Source organism: Tauraco erythrolophus, chromosome 2 (genome assembly GCF_009769465.1).
Source record: "Tauraco erythrolophus isolate bTauEry1 chromosome 2, bTauEry1.pri, whole genome shotgun sequence".
Lineage (NCBI taxonomy): Eukaryota > Metazoa > Chordata > Aves > Musophagiformes > Musophagidae > Tauraco > Tauraco erythrolophus.
This window is the reverse complement of record NC_141466.1, coordinates 62,270,633-62,293,546: the sequence shown is the minus strand read 5'-3', so window position 1 is coordinate 62,293,546 and position 22,914 is coordinate 62,270,633. Positions and strand designations below refer to the sequence as shown.

Genomic DNA, 22,914 nt, shown 5'->3' with positions numbered 1-22,914 from the left:
TGATACGCATTACTGGATGGGACGTCAAATGTCTCATCAGCAATGACCTTAATTTCCTAATATGTTACTGTGGCATGTGTTCACAACTGCCTATCTACACGTCTTCACAAAGACTGTAAGTTGGTGTGGGCTGTGCTGACATCAGTATTTAGGTAAAAAATGTTTCTGCCTTTTATATTTGATGCAGGCTACTTACTCGCTTTGCCTTGCCCACTTGCCTGTTCCTACCCATCTAAACACTCACATGCAGGTTCAAGCACCTGAGACCATCTCAGACACTTAAATATGAGAATCTAGTGCCACTTGAAACATCCAGACCTCCAGCTGCTGCCTCAGAAAAGCATGGGGTTGTCCTACACCTTCCGCCTCATCTACCAGCACCATGTGGATGTCTTGGGTGCCTTGCAGCCTGCAAAGAGACCCCAGGTGCCTATTTTAGCACCTGAGCAAAGCACATGCCCTTATAAGAAGATGTCCTGGTTTTGACTGGGATAGACTTAGTTTTTCTTTTTAGCAGCTAGAAGAGCTTTGTTTTGATTTTAGTCTGGGATTCACTATGAGAAGGATGCTGATAGTGCACTGATGTTTATAGTTGATGCTGAGACCTCAAGGACTTTTCAGCTTCCCATGTTTTGCCAGTGTGCAGGAGCACAACAGGCTGGGGGGGGGAGCATGGCCGGGACAAAGGGCCCACAGCTCCCCTTATGATTTGAGCTTAGACTTAGGATTGAGGGCTAAATTGACCAATGAAGTATTCCATATCATGCAGTGTCATCCCCAGTATAAAGATGAGAGTTGACTGGAAAGAAAGGCTTTTGCTTTTCCAGGAGCTCTCTTCTGAGGGCACTCTTGGGCTCTCGGAGTGCTCTCTCTCTCTCATCCTCTTTTTGGGCCTCTCGCTCATTCAGGATTGCAGTGTTGGGACTTATCTGTTTCAGAATCACTTGCCAGGATGGGATAGACATTGGTCACCAAGTGGTGAGCAATTACACTGTGCATCACTTGTTTGTATATGTTATTATCTCTCTCTATATATATATTAATATTTTTTAATTATTATTATTATTATTAATTTTACATTATTGTTATTATTAAATTGTTATCACTCAACCCTGTGAGTCTCCTTCCCTTTTCCCCTTTAAGTCTCTTCCCCATTTCCTGGAGGTGGAGGAGGGTGAGCAAGTGGCTCTGTGATGTTTAGTTGCCAGCTGGCCTAAACTACAACAGAAGAATATGTAGTAGGAAAAACTATATAAGATGGGACTTTCCTGTACTGAAGAAATCCTTGAAGAGCACACCACTGTGTGTGGGTCACTTCAGCAGTGTACAGGGAGGTCTGCCTATTCCGATGGTTCCCACGTTGATTCCACCAGGTTAGTATGTCAAAATATGCCATTTTGGGATCCTTACTCTGTGTCCAAAAGAAAAGTGCAACTGCAGAAGATTTGATATGACTGGCTCCTGTATGAAACAAAATGATTGTCCGGCAGGCAGCTGCCGGTTTGCCAACAAGCACTTTGCGCTTGGAACAAGGAGGTGTTAAATTCAGCCTCTGTCCTTTCTGCAGGGCCTCACTCTGCAGCGCAGATTAAGTCTGGGCTGGCAGTTTTATTAAGAGCCAAAGGCACAAGGACAGTTAAAGATCTTCCTGGGCCCTGATGATTCAGCAATGTGGAAACTGCAAGTGAACTCAGCTCTGAATCTTCTCAGTAGTTTTTTCCTCTGTATGGTGATGGCTTATGGATACAGTATTTATAAGGCAGGCTGTGAACATAAAGACTTGTCCCATGAGCTCTCTAGGCAGACATAATTGTGCAAGTAGAGCTGGCCACTTAGGTGACATCTATACAGGTAAATTTAATGTTTGTAGGACCACTCTTTGACACCAAGGTCAATTGCTGTGGATCAGCTCATGTCCACATGGCTAAACTCCCGTAGCTTTCAAGGCTGATGGCCATGTACAAGCTGTCGGTTGAGAATGGTCCCTGGCTTGTGTCAACAACTGAACTGCCCCCAGAGTCTGCCAGCAGAGTCCTAGGCTGAAAACATGCCAGGGGTCCTTTTAACAATGTCACAGTGCTGACATTGCTCTCTGGCATTATTTAATTTACTTGTGTAAATAGAGCCCTGGAGACCAGGGCAGGGTAGCTGATAAGCTTGTGTGTTGGAAACCTAGCTCATTGTCAAGAGCTTCATTCTTTCAAAAGTGTATTCCAGCAAGGTTGCAGTGAGCCTTGGCTATCCAAGGAACAGTGGCTTTTCTTTTAAAGAAAGAAAGGTCCAGACCTTTGGCATTTTGTGGGGAGCTGAGAAGCTGGCAGCAGGAGCAATGAAGAGCATTCCCCTCGAGATGGACTTAAGCCAGTGATAGCCAGGGCCATGGGACAGCCATGCTCCCTCCCATCTCAGCTTCTCCCTCTCTGTAGTAACAGGTCCCTGCCTGCTCTTGCAGGCAGCTTGGGCAAAGGATGTACATAGGTGAATCGCCAATGCTGCACAGGGTCAGTATGGATGTTCCTGGTGGAGTCTGGGGAAGGAAGAGCATCTTCCATGCAATCAGTTTTTCCATGATTCCTAGGTCTCCCTTTTCGCCCCCCAGCTCAGAACAGCCCAGATCACCTGAGTGATCTGACCAATTCACCTGAGTGTGTAATGCTTGGGCAGCATTCATCATCCTGGTTTTGTAATTGTAGCTTTGAACTCTGAGTGACTGATCTCAATAGAGGCTCTGTATGAAAAGGGAATGGATAAAGCTGGTTGTAGGACCAGCTAGAACAATGTGATCTCTCAAGAAGCTTCACTTCCGTTCTCCTCAGTCATTGTTTCTCTCACCAGATGATGGTTGCTTCTCCTCACCTTACAGAAAGCTGAAAACTTGTTTCATGAGAAAAATATCCAAAGTGCGTGCTACGCCATTGTAGTATCAAGGGCTACATCTATCTCTAGAGCTGTATTTTCCTCTGTCTTTCTGAAGGACAATCATCTGTTTCTATAAAATCATAGAATGGTTTGGGTTGGAAGGGACCTTAAAGATCATCTAATTCCAACCCCCCTGCCATAGGCAGGGACACCTTCCACTAGATCCAGTTACTCAAAGCCTCACCTAACCTGTCCTTGAACACTTCTAGGGATGGGGTATCCACAACTCCTCTGGGCAACTTGTGCCAGTGTTCCACCAACCTCACTGTAAAAAATTTCTTCCTTAGATCTAATCTAAATCTACCCTCTTTCAGTTTAAAGCCATTGTCCTTACACGCCCTTGTCAAAAGTCCCTCTCCAGCTTTCCCGTAGGCCTCTTTTAAGTACTGGAAGGCTGCAATAAGATCTCCCCACAGCCTTCTCTTCTCCAGACTGAACAGCCCCAACTCTCTCAGCCTGTCTGCGTAGGAGAGGTGCTCCAGCCCTCGGATCATCTTCATGGCCCTCCTCTGGGACTGCTCCAACAGCTCCATGTACTTTTTCAGCTGGGGGCCCCAGAGCTGAACACAGTACTTCAAGTGGGGTCAGTCTCCAAATTCAATCTCCAAATACCCATACGCAAATCTCCAATACCTATATAGTATCATTTTAGTAGTTACTGTTTTGGAGGAGTGTCATAAGGAAGCATTTAGGGAGGATTCATTTCACTTGAACTACAACATAAAGGCGAGATTTGCTAGACATGCATCAGCTGTATCACTCTGTTAGCTCCAGAGACCATGCTGACTTGATTTTCAATTACTATAATAAGTACATATATATTTAATGCACATGAAGGCACCAACACGGTAACATCTACTTCTAAGATCATGAATTTCAAAGCAAGAAATGTTTGAGTCATGGTAATCTCTCTCTCCTAGCATCTGCCAAATTAGTTATCTTGAATTGGAAACAGAGCACGAGAACTCATGTAACTCAGTAAGCCAAAAAATCTGTCGTACCTCCCTTACACTTCTGTCCCACATCAGAGGCACGCAAGAAGTGACTGGCCTACTGGCAAGCCAAACCAAACAGGTATCTGCTGAGTTTATGCTTCAGTCTTTCCCTTAGAGAGATGCAATGCCGGCCTCTCACCTATCCAGCTGCCAGGTTTTCACAATGGTTGGAGGAGCTGAAAGTTGTCTATCCACCTGCTTTTCTGTTATATTTGGTTACAATTGGCCATCAGGTTATTACAGGGTTATTAGGTGGGGAGCAGACAGACTGGCAGACATACAGAGTGACAGACAGACAGAGCAATTGCATACACTTTTTTTTAGGAAGAGATGCTGAAGAATAACATGCTAACACCCCCTCACATCCCACCCCCTTCTCTTTTTTCTTGCTAATTCAAAAAGTTGAAATTTTTCTATACAGGAGAACCTCAGTCAGGTCCAAAATCACTCATAAAATGGAGGAATTGTTTCAACAATGTCCCTGAAAAGTTTCATAATTTTAATAAGAAATCCAGGAACAAAATGTGGCCAGCTCTAACCCAACTGACTCAAACCATGCTGCGATGGGTAGTTCAGCAGAGGAGCCTGGGTCTCCATGAACCTCAGCCTTTTCTCACTCCTGCAGACAGGATCTTCATACAGGGAGTCATCTCCACATTTCAAGCAGGTAATGAGCAACCACGAGTCAGCACCAAAGCCAAGCAAAGCTTGGGCTCTTGTTTATCTCCATTCACATAAATTAGCATGGATATAAACATCTCCAGAGCTTGTTTGGTGGGAGTGAGGCAAACCAAGGTAAAGTCCTCGGGCAACAGCTTACGTCAGACGTGTGGTGAAGATGTACTTGAAAAACTTGGCAACATGTTTGGGAATCTACATGCAAACTTGTGCAATTACTGACTGTTCCCTCACCTTTCCTTTATCTGGGGAAATACTCTTTTCATTGTACCTATCTAAATAGTCAACTACTCCAAAACTGTCCTTTCTTTAGAACAAAAAAAAACCCCACAAGTCTACTGTATCTATCTACTGTAGATGTGATTTTTTAATAAGACAGACAATTCTCTGTATTTTAAGGCTCAGTTTTATTAAACTCGGGAAAACGAGGAAATCTCATCTTTTCTTCCTCACTGGCTACCATGAAATTTATCCATGATTTAACTAGGACACGCAAACTTACAAGAGGTGGGATTTTAATTCCACGGCTGCAGCAAATCAAGAGCTAGATTCATCTTTCATCAGGGGTTACCTATGATTTCTACTAGATTATTCCTGACATGTGAATCATCATATTGCAGGTTAACTGTTTAAAGCAGGGGGAGAGGGAAGCATGAGGCATAACGAAGAACAGCTACATAACTCTCCTCCCTTCTCCCCAGAATAAATCTATCCAGAGTTTAGGAGATGTGTCGATTAAAAGGCTGCCTTGACAGGCTATCAAGAACCTCACTACATCATATAACAGAGCAAACCTTAAATCTACCATTTTCACTCCCTTTGAAACTCACAGAGAAGCCCAGTCCTAATACCAAATCTCCTAAGGGTTCACATCTGGGTTCTGTAATTGTCATCTGAAAACAAACAGGGGTAGGACTGATAAAGTGACTGGTCATCTCACTGAAATCTCATTACTCTAGTGCAGCCTTTTTCAGTAATTAAATAATATTGTATTTCTCCCAATATGAATCAAGGCTGCAAAAAAATTTATTGTTCAGGTTTTGAACCGTGTTTTCATAGCCAATTTCTTTTGGTTTGTTGCGCTTGCTTTTTTTCCACCTATTTTATTTACTATGCCCTAAACAGGGCTTTGATTTCTTCTCATTCTGCCATGATTACAGGCAGAGTCCTCTGCCAGGGCTTAAAAAATTGGTGGACTATTCCCTCTTGGCTTCTAAACTCACTGTTCTTCACCTGCTGTTTTGGGGGAGATGAAAAGCCAATCCACGGGCTGCCAAGAATCAAACTCAGGCAGGGAAGCAGTGCTGGGAGAGCTGGTCCCTGCTTGGTGGCCAGGAGACGGACGTGACCTGGGACGAGTTCATGGGGTCACACTTTGGCCCTGATGGAGACCTTCCATTCCCTCATGCCCTCACGGGGACCAGAGTGGGATTAAAGTGCAGGGCTGTAATCTGAATGAACAGACCCCAGCCACAAATCACTCAGTATTTTAACAGGCTTTGGGAGGCTTTTCTTCCTCACTCTAACTCTTTGTGGGAACTCGGGGCCTGCAGAAGATGGCTGGTGGGCAGTCCTCCAGTGGCAAAAGGCTACCTGGTGCAAATCTGCTTTTCATATGTCGCAGCCAGAGCTGAAGGGACAGGGAAGGATCATCCCCTTCACCTCTCGGGTCTGGGCTCTCTGCTACAGCTGCCCTCCAGTGCACTCCTTGTCACTGGTGTTTCCCATTGCTTGCTCACCAAACAGGTCCCCAATTTGGCACCAAGCTGTACCCCGAGGAGGCTAGGACCTGGTTGTCAGTTATCTCACAGGTATCGGACTATAAGCTCTACAGAGGACCTGACTGTCTCACAGGTGTCAGACTATGCGCTCTGCAGCTGCCTGCCAGCCCCCGAACCATCTGAGCATGCCCAAGTCATTGCAAAAATCTCGTTCACATGTTTTTTTAGGTCGCCACTGCAAAGACCAAGGGGATACCTTTTGAGTCATGTCTGGCAAGGGACACCAAACGTGTTTGTGCCCCTTTCTGAGCACTGGGGAGGAGGACGGTTGCTGCATCTCCATCATTTCTCTCTGTATCCTCTTGCCTGTCCTGCCCTAGGCCAGTGGATGGAGAATGAACTATTCTCTGGCAGAAAAGCCCTGTGTGAGTACAGAAAGAGATCATGGAGAACCCACTGCTGATTGCTAACCTTCAGCATTTCTGTCTTTTCCCCTGTTTCACCCCACTCCAACTTGGTCCCCCCTAACCCTCTTCATATTGAGGCAAGTGGCTGAGAAAACTGCTCTGGCTTATGAGTCAGAGCAAGGCTTTTAGTTTGGCTATTGGGCGTAAAACTGTGTATAAAAAGTAAATACAAACATCAGCCCTAACTGCAAATGTGGTCATATCACCGACTGGCTTCGGCTCTGTATAAAATCCCAGTGTAACTGGTCTCAGAGTTAGGCTTTGAGCCTGAGCGGAGAGTTAGTTTGGAGTCAGGGGGATTGATTGTGCAAGAAATCGGTGCTGGACAGGAGCTGGACAGGTGCTGGACAAAGGGTGAGACACAGCTGGGGATCGGAACTAGCACCGGCAACCTGTCCCTCATCTATAGGTTGTGTTTGAGTGCTCTCTAGTGGACAGAAAAATTAGTCCAGAGGAAGACATCACTGATACCCACCCTGAGCTGAAGTCACCCTCACCTGGGTGTCTGAGGCATTGGGTCTGTAATATCTACACACCATGGGGCTGTGCTGAGTGCCTGGGAGCAGCATTTTGGAGGGTGGCTCAAAGCAGGGTCTTCTTGATCTGTGACCCTGCAGGGCAGAATTTTGATGCAGAGTGGTGCAGGGTCATGGGGGATGCACCCCTCGTTGGATGCCTTTGATCAGGCATGGAGCACAGGGTAACGTCCCAAGCCCTTCACTATCACATGGTCTCTCAGCGCTTCTTGTGTTGAAGGAAACACCTGCAGGACCTGCTCCTGTGTGTGCAGTCAGCAGGTAGAAGAGCAGACGTATTGTGGAAGGAGAGTAGAAACAATTTTTGGTCATGAAAGGGACTTCATGAAGAGGTGGGGAGAAATGACGATATTGACTCATTTACCAACCACTGCTGAGCCTCCAGGAGCCCTTTGCTCTGAGAGTCCTGTCAGTGCTGGACATAGCTGCTCTGAGGGAAGAAGATAGTTCTTGTTTCATAGCACAAACTGATAACCCACTAGATATAGTGGAAACATAACCTATTTCAGGGTGACAAGAAGGTTTTTATCCCATGGAAGTCAGCTTTGGACACAGGCCATCAGGTCGTTACGTAGTGGGTACTCCTGGATCAGCAGAACCGTATTACTGAACCCAAATGTTCAAAAGGTGTCCCAAGATCATGACATTTTTAAGGACACTGTATTGCAGTTGGAATTTACCTACATCAGGTGTCTGAGTTTTGAGTTCTGAGAACAGCTCATCACATTTTCCTTTTATTTCTGTGAAATAATGCCAACTAAAAGGTTTTTGATGACAGTGAAAACTGAAACAGCCACTTGCCTCATGAAACAGCTACACCAGCTATAGAAGCTTTATTTATCTCTCCTTAATTTCTTTGCTTAAAACCTGGCTCCTCCAGGTTACCCCTGTGTAGTGGGAGCTACTATTTTAGGTTTTCAAGATGATACTGTCTGTCAGCAAGAGCTCTTCTTGTATGGACAACAACATGGACAACAATATGGACAACACTGCACAATGCTCAGACATCTTGAACACAAATTAAGACCCTTCAACCACCTACCGAGCTTAATTACTTGTCTCTCATTCATTATTCTTCACTTTTTAGAGGCCTTTGACTGAATCAGACTGGCCGTCTGTTTTTTGAGTGTCTTCTTCCACCTGGAGCAGTCATCTTTGACCGTGCTTTATCTAGTCAGAAACCACTAACAAAGTACCACACATACCTGTAGTAAAAGATGTGGGATTGTATATGGGCAGTTATTCTATGCAAATTCAGTAATAGTTTTATTACAGAGATGCTGCTAATTAAGCTATTGAATTAATTAATTTATTAATTTAAGCTACTGAATACTGACTGCATGAGTATGTTGATTCAGTTTGTTGAAGGTCCAGAAAGGAAGAAAAAAACCCCCAATGCATAAATATAAACCAACCAAACTACTAAAACTGTCAACACTGGAGAGTTAAGAGACAGGAAAAAAGTCAGCAGTCCCAAAGAAAAGAGCCCTGAAACTTCAGAGAGTTTCTGCCTCTTTGCTTTGCTCACACACAGCTGAACTGAGGCAAGGGAGACCTATGAGGTTGAAATGAGCAGCTGAGGGTAACCCAGATATTAGTAGGAAATCATAACTTTGTTAGTGATGTTACACTGGTGTTGGTGTGGGTTCTCAGATTTGCTGCACGCTCTCCCATAGCATCTCCAATTGATGATCAGCTACGCTGACAATCAGTGTCTCTGTGCCTGATGGCCTGAGTGCAGTGTCTGGCCAAAGCTCATCGATGTGCTCTTTTCTGAAAAAAAAAAAAAAAAAAAAAAAAAAAAAAAAAAAAAAATTCTTCAATCCAACTGAAGAAATTTTATATGTAGCATCCAAAGCAACACGGGAATCAAAGTCCAAATATTCTGGGAAGTCACTTCTGAAAAAGGCAAGATTTAGCTCCAGCAGACAGTTCCATCGACATATTACAGTTTACTTCTGTCAGGTTTGATTTTTGTCCACTTTTTATGCTGAGATACACTCAGAAATGCACTCTGCACAGTACTCACCTGATGAAAAATCCTACTCTAACCTCACAGATAAGTCTTCTGAATCTTGCCACAACTTCAGAGGTTGGCAACACCGAGGCATTTGTTTTATTTTCCAACAACATGATGTTTTTGATGATACGGGCTGTGGAGTTAAAAACATGCCACATATGATGAGACTTGCTAAGAAAACAGATAAATAGGTAGTGCTTGGACTTCTTCATGTGCATAACGACAGGGTGCACACAACCATTCCAGGTCAAAGACAGAGCCCAGCAGCATACTGGGGCCAAACAGACACTTCTGTTTGGGGAGAAAAGCCTCAGTTTTTGAAGGATCTTCACAGGCGCTTGCGATGTTTGGATGGACGCTGTTCAGCAAGTGCGACAAGCACCACCTCAGTGGGGACTCGGGGCTCGGGTCCTGCTCTATTTTTGCTGTCTCAGGTGGCAAACTGCCAGCTGCTTACTCCTTGTTACTATCTGAATAAATTGGATTATCCAGGAAGCCAACTGGGTATAAAAATGCCATTAGAGAAGTAATTCATTTAGACATATAACTATTTAGGATATACTTACGCTTCCAGAAACTTCAGCCCAGAGCTTTTTAACCCTTCAGAAGCCACATGAGAACGATTCACATTTCAAAAGCATTTTCCAGTGGCTTGCAGCTCTTCTGGGGACTGTGATTCCTGTGCAAGGAAGGCTGCAGCCATGTGGTGGTATTTACACCCTGCTTAACAAAAGGTTTCCAGTGGCAATAGCCAGGGAGAGAAAACAAGTGGGATTTAGGAAGGAACTCCACTTACGAAGTCTCCCTTTTTTGTTTGTTTTGACTCCTGAGTTTCATGCTCCAGACTTGTCGTTTCACCAGAAGCAGAAAAAGATTGTTCTGTACCTGTCATCTTTGCATCTCTCTTGACTTTTACAGACTTCCATCACATCCCCAACTCCTCTAGCTGTTTCTTTCCGATACAAAAAAGCCCTAGCCCACCCACCAGGTCCTCTTTTAGGAGCTGTTCCTCTCCAGCTGCACCCCTGGACCCCACTGCGTACCCACTTGGGGTGCAGAGCCTGTTCTGGAGGTGGCTGCACTGATGCAGCAGCAGAGACTGGTTTCTCTTGCTTTTCTAAAACAAGCATCTCCTTAGTTTTGCGCTGTCATACTGAAGTGCGAGCAGCAGACAGCAGAAAGCTGTGCCTGGTGCCAAGCTTTTTTTTTTTTTTGCTCGGTGCTTCCCGAAAGAAGCTCCGCACACCCGTGCAGAGAAGCACCGAGCAAAAAAAAAAAAAAAAAGGCACCCAGGTGCACCCAGAAGTGTGAAAACAAAGCTGGGCTCCCCAGGCCGGCTGTGGGTGCCGGTGAGGGACAACAGGGGAACAGCTGCCTGCTGCTTTCTTCCCAAAATAAAAGGCTGGAGCAAAGAGCGCCTCTGAGGAACTTTGTGGCCGGGGTCGTGTGGGTCTGCAGGACCCTGCGCCGGCTGCGCGCATTGCCCCGGCAGCGGCACCCAGCACCGGGGCGGTTTTTATTCAAGCTGACGCTCTCGAGCAGCATCGTGCGGGTCATTTTAAGGCGTGCGAGCTGTTTCCGCGTAGGAGGAGGGCACACGGGTGTCACCGGGGAAATGTTTTGGTCCCGTAGTGTAAAAAGAAGGAGCGCGGAGGGTGGCGGAGGGTGACTTAGTGGAGCTTCCGTGCCAAGTTCTTCGCCCGTCGGTGTAGTCGTGGCCGAGTGGTTAAGGCGATGGACTAGAAATCCATTGGGGTCTCCCCGCGCAGGTTCGAATCCTGCCGACTACGGCCCAGTCTTCCCCTTTTCCCTACGGCCCGGAACGTTTTCCTTCTCCCGCTCTTCCCAGCGATCGTTTTGCACCGAAGCCGCCCGGCGGCCAACATCCGGCAGGGCGGCCGCTGCCGGCCCGAGGGAAGGGAGGCGGGACCCCGTGACAGCCGGACGTGGCCTGTCCGCCCGGGCCGGCGCTCATCCGGAGCGGCGCCGCTTCCCCGCGCCATGCAGCACAGCCCGGCGCCCGCCGTGCTGGTCACCACCAGGTACCGGGGAGGAGCGGCGAGCAGCGACCCCGCCGCCCGCCTCAGCTTCGCCAGCCGCGACGGGTGCTGCCGCCGCGGAGCCGCCCGCCGCGGCCTTCCTTTCGCGCAGCCCTCCCCGCCGGCCGCGGGCACCGCCCGGGGAAGGGACGGGACGGGGCGCGGCGGGCGGCGCCTCACGGGGGCCCCGGGGCGGGCGCGGAGGGGAGGCCGAGGTGGGCTGCGGGTTGTCGGTGCGTGGGTTTGCCCCCAGGACACTTCGGCGCTGTGCGGTTCCTCGAGTTTTCCGGCATTTCTCAGCCGGGACACAGCGCCGTTGCCTGCGCCTGACCCGCGTTCCCTGCCGCCATGGGCTGCGCCCCGTCCCCCGTGCCCACCGGGCCGCGGGGAGCCCGTCTGGCGGGAGGTCAGGCCAAAGGTGGGTGGAATAGGTTTAGTCTGTTTTCCCGCTTTCTGGAAATCATTCCCTAGGTGGTTTCAGTTGCATTAGACATTTAAAACCTGAGTTTTCCTACATGTGGCAAAGGGACCCTCAAGAAGAAATGCTTGTGGCAATCTTTATAGAGAAATGACAAGAGATGTTGTTCTCTTTTTTTTTTTTTTTACCCCCGTGAGATATTTGAGACCACATGGAAGCAGCTCCCTGTCAGATGTGACGTGAGAAACACAGGTGTTGATTCAGCGAGGTCTTGACTCGCACCTACCTCCTAAGACATAAGTAGAAACTACTTCAGTCACATTAACTTCAAAGCCATTATTTTAATCCTTAAACACTTGGCTATATCAGGGCCTGACTTCCTTTGGAACAGTGGCCTTGAACCTACAGACGTATCTGACTTAAATCGCGTACCTGTTTTGTAGTACTCACTTTATATGAAGTTTTAGGCTTGGAAATGGAAATCTGAACACCTGGATCTGTTTCACAGTCAATAGACTTTACCTCTTGGAAATTGTTCTGCTGATACTGGAATGCTTTCGGTGACAATATTGGATATATATGTATATGTGGGATTAAGGCTTTAGCAAATGAATGTATTTTCTAGCTTGTGAGATAGGACAGCTGTGTAGTTGTGACCTTTTTCACTCTATACATACTGGTTTTGGTTTGGGAATACGATTCCTAGTTGCTCTGGTCATGTAGGCAAATAATAATCTGTATACTTGTAGTTAGACTATACAGAGAAATAAAAATGTTTGCTGGCTAATTTGTGACTGATATTTTGCCTTCACTTAATGAATAAACTGATCACACAAGTTTTTTTTTCCTTTTACTGTGACCTGGGTCGTCACAGTTTGGTCGCTTCTGGGCAGAGGTTGCTGGAGCTGAGTGCTGCTGATTGGGCTGCTTAGTCAAGGCAGAAAGTGCAGAGTCCGGTCTCCTGACACGCTGGAATAAAGTTTCTCTGGTCACAGCGCTTGCATCCACTTTCTTGCTTGCCGTGGCTACTTTCCCTTCTCTCCCACCTTTCTTAGCCTTTCAGCACAGAAAGCAGATTAATTAAAATACAAAGCCTCTACATTATGCGCACGTCAAAAGATAGGAATGAAAAATGGTGGCTCATCTGTGACCTATGGAAACTGCTCTGTTCAGCAGACCTTTATATAGTCTCCCCTTCCTCTGTCCTGTGCCGATCCCGCATGATCTGATTGTGCAAGCCCAGTGTTACTGGTACGAGTGGTCTTATATTCAGGTGAAGCAATTCATGTGAGGAAAGTTAACTGTGTGCCCAAGTCTCCCCTGAACCGTCTGTATTGTTGACAAAAGCCTAACTTAGAGATGCACAAGCTGCATTTAAAGAAGGAGTAGAAGCAATAAACCTCTGTGTCCAATTTAAACATCCAGCTTCCTCCTTTTGCTTCTTTTTTAAAGCTACTAGCGTAAAAGTAATTGTGTTTGAGGTGAAAAATGCAATGAAACTGTATTCTGTCTTGGGATTTATAAATGCTGCTTCCATTTCAATAACAACAGTAACAGTATCGACTGAAGAAAACGCTGGCGCTGCTTATTTTGAAACTGAGGGGTTACAAGAGCTAGTGTGCACTTTGGATATTACGCTCTAACCGTTGCAGCCTCCCTGCTGACTTCTGTTCGTTTGAAATCATTTTTATATTTAAAAAAACCCACACAATCCTGTTGCTCTGGAAGAGATAATAGTGGTAGATTTCCTGTAAGAGATGATAATGAAAGTGATCACGAGGCCTAAAGCAAACAAACAAAAATGTAGCTGTTCCCTCTACCTCTAATCACTCTCCATTACAGTCATTTTAGCTGAGACTTTTAACAGCTTTAGAAGAAAAACCCTGGGTGTAGATAAGGTACTTATTAACTTCATGACATTTTTAGAACTCTTTGATGCAGCAACTCTTAACAGTGAAGTCATCGTTGTGTCATCTCAGAACATCTGTACGTGGTTGGTGTTTTAAGCTAAATAAGGCCATTCAGGAAGGATGGTTTACAGATGTTTTTTTCCTTTTATTTACATGAAAGGTGAAAAGCAGGTTAATTTGTCATTTATACTCTGTGGTTGTGTTAGAATTCAGTTACTCCTGAGTACCAACCGACAGACCTTTTTGCTGTCGTAGCTGCAGTCACAACTTTTGAGTGACTACACATCTGGAGGGCATTTCCTCTGCTGCAAGTATATTCTAAAAACCCCAGATCTGGCTGATTTTACTGGCAGGTGTCCTTTGAGTCAGCATTTTGGCTGCCACTGAAGGAGACAACGCTCCAGATAATGACTTATGGGTTTGACAGAAGGCTGTGTGAAAGCCAGGCACCTATGTAAGCACTATTGATTCTGTGTTTACAGCCTGACAGTGTGTAACTGAGAACAAAATTTTGTCTGTTAGTGTAAAGTCAAGTCCTTGGCTGGCATAAAATGAGACCAGAATTGGAGCAAACAGAGTGGTGTTTAGGTGCCTGATATAAAATCTTGGCAACGGTAGAGCTGTTGTTAAAACCTTAATGTTTTAAACGTGGCTTGCAAAGAGGATTTGGTACAAAATTGGGCCTGTTCCCTTGTTTGTTGCTGTCTGATTTATAGAGAACTCTCAAGATACTCTATTTAAAAAGCTTTTTGTTCAGTTTTGTGTTGGAGATTCAGAGATTGCTGTCTTGGGAAAACTCAAGTTTCAAAAGAACTCGTCAAGTTTTGAAATGATGAGAGAAGTCTTTTGAAACTTTATTTGAATCTGGATTGTTTAAACCTCTTTAAAGTGTATTTTAAGTTCATACGCCATTAGGTGAAGGGCACCCGTGTTAATAAATCTAAACTTCCTAAAGAAAGAGGCAAGAATTCCACAAGACACCTCTGCAATCCACAGGAAGTCCAGGGCAGATGAGATTTGACATTCCTCATATGGCTAAGGTTAAAAACATAAAAAGCAGAATAAATATTTAATGAAAAGAATTTATTTTTTTTTAAACTCCCTTCTGATTTCATTGAAAAACTTTCACACATAGGAAGGACATACTTGGAAGTGTGTTCAGAGAGTGTTCAATGCTTTGGATGATAAACCTCCTTCTGCTTCTGGCAGAGTATTTGGTTCCATTGACAGCAGTAGTAAGTGTGCTGTGGCTTGGCATGGAGGTAACTTTAGGGAAAGGATCTCTGATCAGTTTTGATTTCCAGTCTATTGAAACCAACTGTTTATTTCATTACATGTGCTGTTCTCTTGTGCCCCAACAGAAGCCGCTCAATGTTCCTGTTGGTGCTTGAGCACTATAATATGATCCTGGCATTCCTCTTGCAAAAATGTCATAAAAAATTTCCTTGGGTGGGAATCCAGAGGAAGGTGTTGCCACCATGGTCCAGTGGATCTGAAGCTGCCAGGAGAAGAAAATGCGTTGAGTAAACTGCAGCAGCTGCACCCTTGTTGCATTTTCCTCCCAGAGGAGCCGTGGGTGGTTCTGACTGTTGGCAGCTCTCACAGGTTAACATTGTGATTCTCTGTCTACTTTAACTGGTTATGAAAGGACAAGTGGTTTTGTTTCCAGTGGGTTTTCTGTGAGAAAGCTGAGATACTTTAGCTAGTGTACCCTTTCTGCTATTTGACAACAAGACTGGCAGTCAGACAGTCAAGACCAGAAGGCAGCTGAAAGAGGTCATGTGCTCCTTTAACTTGCTCAATCCTGAGAGGTGTTTGTCTAATTTTCCTCAAGGACCTTCACAGATGGAATGTGTGATTGGCCCAGCAGTCTGCTCCAGCAGCTTCTTTTTGTGTTTCAGGCTTTGATCTAGTTCCCTGGTTGGCTCTTACAAAGCTCATGTTGTCCTTGCACTCAAGCAATCTCCTTCTTCCTTTCGTGGTCTGTTTCAGCTATTGTCTCTGCCATTCCTGGGGTTGTCCTAAGACAAAGGAGAGATGGATAGGGCTTGGTGTGAATTGTAGTAAACAGACCTTTGCTTCAAAAGAAGCCGTGATGAGAGATCGTGGATCGTCTCATCTGCCCTGCTGGGTAGGACAGCACCTTCAACTCCTGTGAGTGAAGTCTGGTTTTGAATGAATCCCCATCTTCTATTCCCAGAAATGCTGTGTTCCTGGCATTTTATCTGCAGTGGCCAGTGGCAGGTTCTTTGGGGTACAATATAGGAAGCAGGCAGTGTCCAAGTTTGTATTGTTGCAGAGTAGGAACAGTGTTGGGGTAGGGTCTGTCTTGTGTCCTGATGAAATGGGAGTCTTTGCACTGACTTTCTTGAGCTTTGATCTGGATCCTCGGAGATGGTCAGTTAAAAGTCTTTGTGTCACTGCCTGAACTTTGCATGTATTTTTTTCCCTAGGCAAATTCAGAATACGCACACGGGACTGGATTTGTCAGTGCCGGAATACCAGGAAATCCGTGGGAAGATGATGTCTGGCCATGTAGAGTATCACATTGTCGTTGTTACTCGACTGGCTGCCTTCAAATCAGCAAAGCACAAGCCTGAAGATGTAGTTCAATTTATGGTAAATATTTAATCAGTGCTGTGTTAGTGATCACTTTCTTAATCAGCTTTGATTATTTTGGTCCTGATGTAGCAGATACTTTATCATCACAGCCTCCCCTGGTGGAGGTCCTTGGTACTACCTAACAAAGTCTGTACCGTTTCTGCAATAGGAGTATTATACATATATTAATTGAACTTTTTATTCCAGGAACTCAAAGCAACAATGACTGTTTATCATTGCCTTTAAGGCATTTTGCATTATGGGTCAACAAATAGAAACCAATTAAGCTTTCTATAAGTCCTGCTACAAAATTAGTTTCTCTTATATATGTAGTGGCATTGGGATTTGGTACATAAACATGAAATAAATATACAGTAATTTACTTGAATGGAGGGAGAACCATGTGTGGCAGTAAGAGGAATTAACCTTGCGGTAGGTTGGCCTTGACCTGTTAGCCTTGGTCTATTAGCCTTGACATGGTTTTTAAAATCCTGGGTAAGAGAGTTTTACAAGGAAGTGTTCATATAAAACATTATTGAGTTGGATTGTCTTTTTCATGATACTTGCGGAGTAAAGGTTTGAAAACATAGCACATGAGATTCATTTCACAGAATCACAGAAGATTAGGGATTGGAAGGGACCTCACCTGTTTTAAGTCATTTATAGCGTGTGCACGTCCACTTGAGCTGTCTCACCTGGGAATGGCTGTTGAGTTGATTGAAAAAAATGCTTTTAGGGTACGTTTAGTTTGATTTGCTTTAGCTGTCTGCTGAACCACTCCCAAGAAGTGCGTTTCTCTGTCCATTAACTATAACGAGACTCTAAGGGAAGGCACCTTGTTGCATGCTGTGAACATCTGCTCTCTTCAGATGTTTTGGGGATAACTATAATGTCAGAGTGATATGAGTGCGTGGTTACCTGGTAGACCATTAGCTCTAGTGTAACTCACACTCCGTAGCAGATAGCTGATAAATGGATATTTACACAGTCCTGATTTGCAGATAAAGCCACATCTGCCAGTGTTGTGAAGAGGTGCATAGTGAGGAAATTTCATACATTTATTGCACTCCTTGTGCTATATATAACTTCATGGTAAAAGCAGCAACGCTGGCATAAGGGTCTGTTCTGTTCTCCCTCCTCGTCCCTGACCGCTTGTTCTCACTCCTGCAGTGCTTCCTTCTGTGTTCCAGTGTCATGTGGCTATTCTGTAATGTCAGCTGAGGAACTGGTCCTAAAAATGGGTATTTGGGGGATTTTATTTAGTACTAATTTACGTCTGTTTCTTGAGCCTGGGAGTTGCACAGCCCCATTAAAATTTGTTTTAGGACAGGGGAAGGGCTGGACATGGGCATATAAAAGAAGGGGATGTGGAATAGCTTTTTCTGCAGCAATGCCTGCTTATATTATGTAATATTTCCGTGCAGCTCTGTGCAAGAAAGAACCTGACTAAACCCGAGGTGTTAAGCTGAACTATTGTCAGCTAACATTTTGCTTCACTTAAGAAAAAGTAGATTAAATCAGCTTGTCTATAAAAAGGAGAAACAGGCTTCCTACTGTGGCCTCCCTGCTCGTTGAGATTGTCCGTTCCCATGTTTGCTCTCTGTAGGAGGATTTTCAATACTTAGTTGCTTTTCTCAAGTGAAATGAACCTTTCTGATTTCCTCTCTGGTCAGACCTCCTGACATTTCATTCTTCATGAAGAAGAAAACTGGTGTAGTCGGAGGGGAATAACGTTTATCTCATCAGATACATTTTCTTCAGCTGACTAAGTCTGATATATTGTATAGTTTGGTGTATGAGAGTAATTTAAAACCCTGAGCTAGGAGGTTCAAGGATGGATGCTTTGCATCGATTCATTCTGATGAGTCTTTTCTGTATGTATTACTGGAAGGAACAGAGGGACTGACCTGTCCTAACTTATCTCTCTGTAACTTGGATATTTTAATCTGAGTCTGTCCATGCTTTTGAGGTCAATGAGTAGAAGGGGAATGAGGTGACTCATCCTCTTGAAATGCCTCTCTTCTTTGATGTTAGAGGGAAAGCATTCTACGTTTTAGACAGCTAGGGTGGGCTTCAACTCCAGGCTAAAATGCTTAAGGCTCAATTGCATTGCACACAACTCACTGTCTGTACTGCCCTAGTGTTTTCCACCTAGCCTTCAGAAGGTTGTGGGTCTCCCATAGGTCCTGTGTGATATTTGCCTGCCCCACACAAGGCCTTTGTATACTCCAAAGCATCTCAGATGGCATGACATGACTGTCTTTAGGCAGAACAATCTGTTCTCTGATTAGACGTCTGCATTTGCTGCGGATTTCTAAGCTCCCATCCCAGTCAGTGCGGTACTGTTGAGAAGAATGTAGTTGAGCATCTACAGTGTTGGGGAATCCACTTTGCTAAATTTACACGGCTGATAGCATTTGAGAAACCCTAAGTTATCCCAGATGTCTGTATAGGGTCTGACAGATGTGACACCAGGCATAGAGGTGTTGGCACATTGTCCTGGAACAGAGCAAGGTGAGATACTGTAGGCCATCCAAGGTACCAGTAGCTGCCTGGTTTCAGGTGAGTTGAGTTTCAGTCACATCTTGCCAAAATGTAGTGACTATATCTGACTGTCATGAGAGCTGAGACACCTCTTGCATGTAGGCAATTTTCTTAACCTGGAGGCAAATCCCAACCCTATGGCTGCCAGGTGAGGTGAGTTGCGCCCGTAGTGTCTGTGTAGTGCCCTGTTCTGCTGGATGTTGTACCAACACACACAAGAACTGTGACCCTTCTCCGGAGACTTTGCAGGTGATGTGTAAGAGAACTAGGTGACTGGGGAACAGCAGAGAAGAATGAGGTTATGTTGGGCAGCAGGTCAAACACATCAAATTTGTATAGAGAGGGGGAGTGAGATGAGACGTGCGAAGGAGGAAAAAGAAACAACTGTGTGCCTGTTCTACCTTCCCAAGTGCGTGAGCAGTATGAGAGAGGGAGCTGATTTTTGTTATTGTTGAATTTATCAAATTTGAGAGACTGGAGGAAGGAGCCAATGTCACAGTGCTGAGATGACAGGTAGGTTAGAGAAGACGCGTGCCCGTAGTAGGTTTTTTATTGATTCTAGTTATGTTAATTCAATTTTGGCTGCCTCAGGAGCCAGCTCTGTGTTTTGAGACCCTTTGTCTTTCTTTTTCTTCCTCCTGCTTTCCCTCTTTCTCTCCCTGAAATATTAGCTAAATTGATTTTCCTTGTCTAGGTGTTCTTCCACCTGCTTCCAGCTGCAGTGACTGCCCTCCCTGCTCTCATGCTCTGGGTGGCAGCAGCGGAACTGGCTTTATGTGCGTTGGGCTGTGAGCAGCTGCAGGCAGCGATGTGATTGAGCGGCATTTATTGCTCAAGTAGCTTCTCTGTACCCCGTGGAGAAAGATGTTGAGCAGGGCAGAAGCGTCCTCTAAGCTAGCCGTGATCTCTGGGCTGGGATTTAGACCACACTGGATCAAGATATGTTAAGGGTCTATGACCAAAACCAGATGAACAGCAAAAAGAGATTTCAGATCTGACCTGTGGAGTTACTAGCCTTTACTAGGGGTCTAAACAATCCGGAGTTCCCTGTTCCCCAGCCTTAATGAGACTATGCAAAGTCAGTATCATAGCATTTCTAATTGAAATGTTTGTGGGGCAGTAACAGAAGAAGACATTAACTTCTGTGATGACTTTTAGATCTAAATTCTTGGAAACTGGAGGAATTTTTTAATTTAAAAATACCATTTGTAAAATAGGGCAAATGAGTTGTAGAACTGCTTAACCTTGAGGTTATATTTGGTAATTGCAGGAAAACTCAGCTGCATTTCTTTCAAAGGTCAGAATATTCTTGCCCTATTTAAAGAATGAAATTGGTTTTATCTTTGGTACTGCATCAGAGGTGCTGCTGCAAAGGTGATATTTAATTATTGCCTGTAGATCTGCCATTTTCTGTGAGAAGAAGAAAAGGCTTTGTTTATCTTAAATGCATTTCTTCTAGCCACGCCTTACCTGTTTTAGCAATTAACTTCTCTCTTCCCAGCCTTATTAAAAATCCACCCAGCCTGTAGTGCCTTCTCTTTCTGTCTGTGCCCAGTTTAATTGCTTCTTTTTTACAAGTTATTTTTGTTAGTCAAGTTCATTCTTTTTCAAAGCTATTTTCAAAGTTATTTTTGAACAAATAACTACTGGTGTTTGACAGGCACAGCACATTTTTGGGAAGGATTTGCTATAGAACTGTCTTCCTGTCATAAAATGAGGGAGTGTAAGTACGTGGGTGTGTATTCATCTATGTTTTCATCTATGTTTTCATCATTGTCTGTTTGCATATGTTGGCCTTCTTTCTGTGGGTCTCAAAATCTATGTGTTGGAGTTGCTATTTCCTGGCCATACAGGTGTGTTGTGAAGATAAATTCCTTCACATTAAACCTGTGCAATGTGAGAGGGGAGTAAAAAAGTCCCTGCTCAGTGTAGCAATAGGTTCAGGAGCTGTTAAGAATTCATGTTGATTAAAAAGAAATATTAGAGTGCTTGCTCTTCTGCTGGGCAAAACAGGTGGGGCGAACAGCATGTGGTCATGTAATTAAAATCTACCATAATGCATACCCATGAGGTCACCAAGCAACATTAATTCTGGTATAGCTTGAATTGGGAGTCTACAAGCGAAGGCTTGGTTTGTGCTGTCTGTGAGAAGGGATGCTTTTGACTCCGGAATCCAAAGCTAGTAGTTGTATAAAGGACAATGCTGCTGTACCTCCATTTTGTGACAGTGTTAAGGAGTGGGCCTGGTAAAAAGAAAGTCACGGTAGCCATTAATATTTCATGTAATACTAAAAAATCAAAAGTCCTCTTCACTAGTGTGCATTGGCTGGCCAAAGGGCTTGAGTTAGCTCTGTCCAAGATCTCCCATTTCATTGAAATCCTTGTGGTAAATGTAAAGCATATGAAGACACGTTTGAGGTCAGAAATGGGGCATTAAAAGGAGCCTAGGGAATGGAGGCATTAAATCCCATTAATACTGAGTGGAATCAAATTCTCCTACGCACATCTGAGAGTCCCAGGCTTGTATCCTACAGGCATTCTGGTGTGTGTACTTTCATGCATGAGGTTCTCCTGAAAAAGGGGGCAAGGCACATGCATGAGATTTGAGGGATTAGCAGCAAACTTCAGGCTTTCACTTTGAACTTCCCAGTGGTTTTCTTAACCTTCTAGCTGTATTTGATCATATTCAACTTACTCATTTTGTTCTAGTGCAAAAAATACTCAAACCCATCCCTGTCTCTCTTTCAGTTCTATGTTGGATGTTAATTGTTACAGGCAAATAAGGTCTTGACCTGGCAAATATGCACATGCTTTGCTGTATGTGCATGATTAACTCTTTTGAAGTGAAGTAGATTGAGCCTTGGATATTGTGACTTGACAGAACTCCTTGAAGTGCATGCACTCAGGCTGATGTACAGGTGGTGGGGGTTTAGCTCCACAGTGTTCACGGAGTTCAGTTAGAGGCATGGAGGGAAAAAGGATAATTTCAGAGTCAAGACCTAGTGGAATTACAGGCAGCAAGAGAAAAATATTTGAATATTAATCAAATGGGACTTTGTTTACTTAATAGGAATGATAAAATGGTTTTTAAAGCAGCATTTATTTTTTATCCTGACATTTTGAGCCATAGGATCTATTAACTCTTTTCAAAGGGTTGTGAGTGGTAACCAGGAAAAGCAAGATTTAATTTTGTTATGTACTGATATGCCTTTCTCCTGGAAAATTGTCAGAGGACGTCAGATTGAAAGGGTTCCGAATTGTCATGGCAGAGCAGTGCTTCCTGACTGGAAAGGTGGGAGAATGTTACAGGGACTTGTGGGACTTGACCTGAGAAAATACGCTCTGTGAGACCTGACCAGCACTGTGTAAGGGCCCTGTAGTGCCTCTGTGATGCTGCTTTGAAACAAGGAGGGCCAAATGTGCTCTTGCAGCCCAGAAAGCCAACTGTGTCCTGGGTGGCATCCAAAGATGTGTGGCCAGCAGGTAGAGGGAGGTGATTCTGCCCCTCTGCTCTGCCCTCGTGAGACCCCACCTGCAGTACTGCATTCAGCTCTGGGGCCCCCAGCACAAGAAGGACATGGAGCTGCTGGAGCGAGTCCAGAGGAGGGCCGCGAAGATGATCCGAGAGCTGAAGCACCTCTGCTATGAAGACAGGCTGAGAGAGTTGGGGCTGTTCAGCCTGGAGAAGAGAAGGCTCCAAGGTGATCTTATCACAGCCTTTCAATACTTGAAGGGGGCTTATAAGAAAGATGGAGAAAGACTTTCTACCAGGGCCTGTAGTGACAGTACAAGGGACAATGGTTTTAAACTGAAAGGAGGTAACTTCAGATTAGACATAAGGAAGAAAGTTTTTCACAATCAGAGTGGTGAGGCACTGGGAGAAGTTGCCTGGAGAAGTTATGGATGCCCTGTCTCTGGAAGTGTTCGAGGTCAGACTGGATGGAGCTTTAAGCAACCAGATCTAGTGGAAGGTGTCCCTGCCCATGGCAGGAGGCCTGGACTAGGTGATCTTTAAAGGTCCTTTCCAACCCAAACTATTCTGTGATTCTAATGCATCAGTCTGAGG

The 22,914-nt window shown here is 44.8% G+C and overlaps 1 protein-coding gene and 1 non-coding gene across 2 annotated transcripts in view; both read left to right on the top strand.

Moving 5' to 3' along the window:
• The first annotated feature begins 11,044 nt into the window (after positions 1-11,044).
• On the top strand, positions 11,045-11,126 carry TRNAS-AGA (transfer RNA serine (anticodon AGA)). Its single transcript has one exon. It is a non-coding gene; the product is annotated as a tRNA-Ser (tRNA).
• A 211-nt stretch (positions 11,127-11,337) lies between these two features.
• HS1BP3 (HCLS1 binding protein 3) overlaps positions 11,338-22,914 on the top strand; it is a 51,652-nt gene continuing 40,075 nt past the window's right edge. The window contains exons 1-2 of the mRNA XM_086623500.1: positions 11,338-11,378; positions 16,157-16,322. Coding sequence (XP_086479626.1) covers positions 11,338-11,378; positions 16,157-16,322 — 207 coding nt within the window. The remainder of the gene's footprint in view (positions 11,379-16,156; positions 16,323-22,914) is intronic.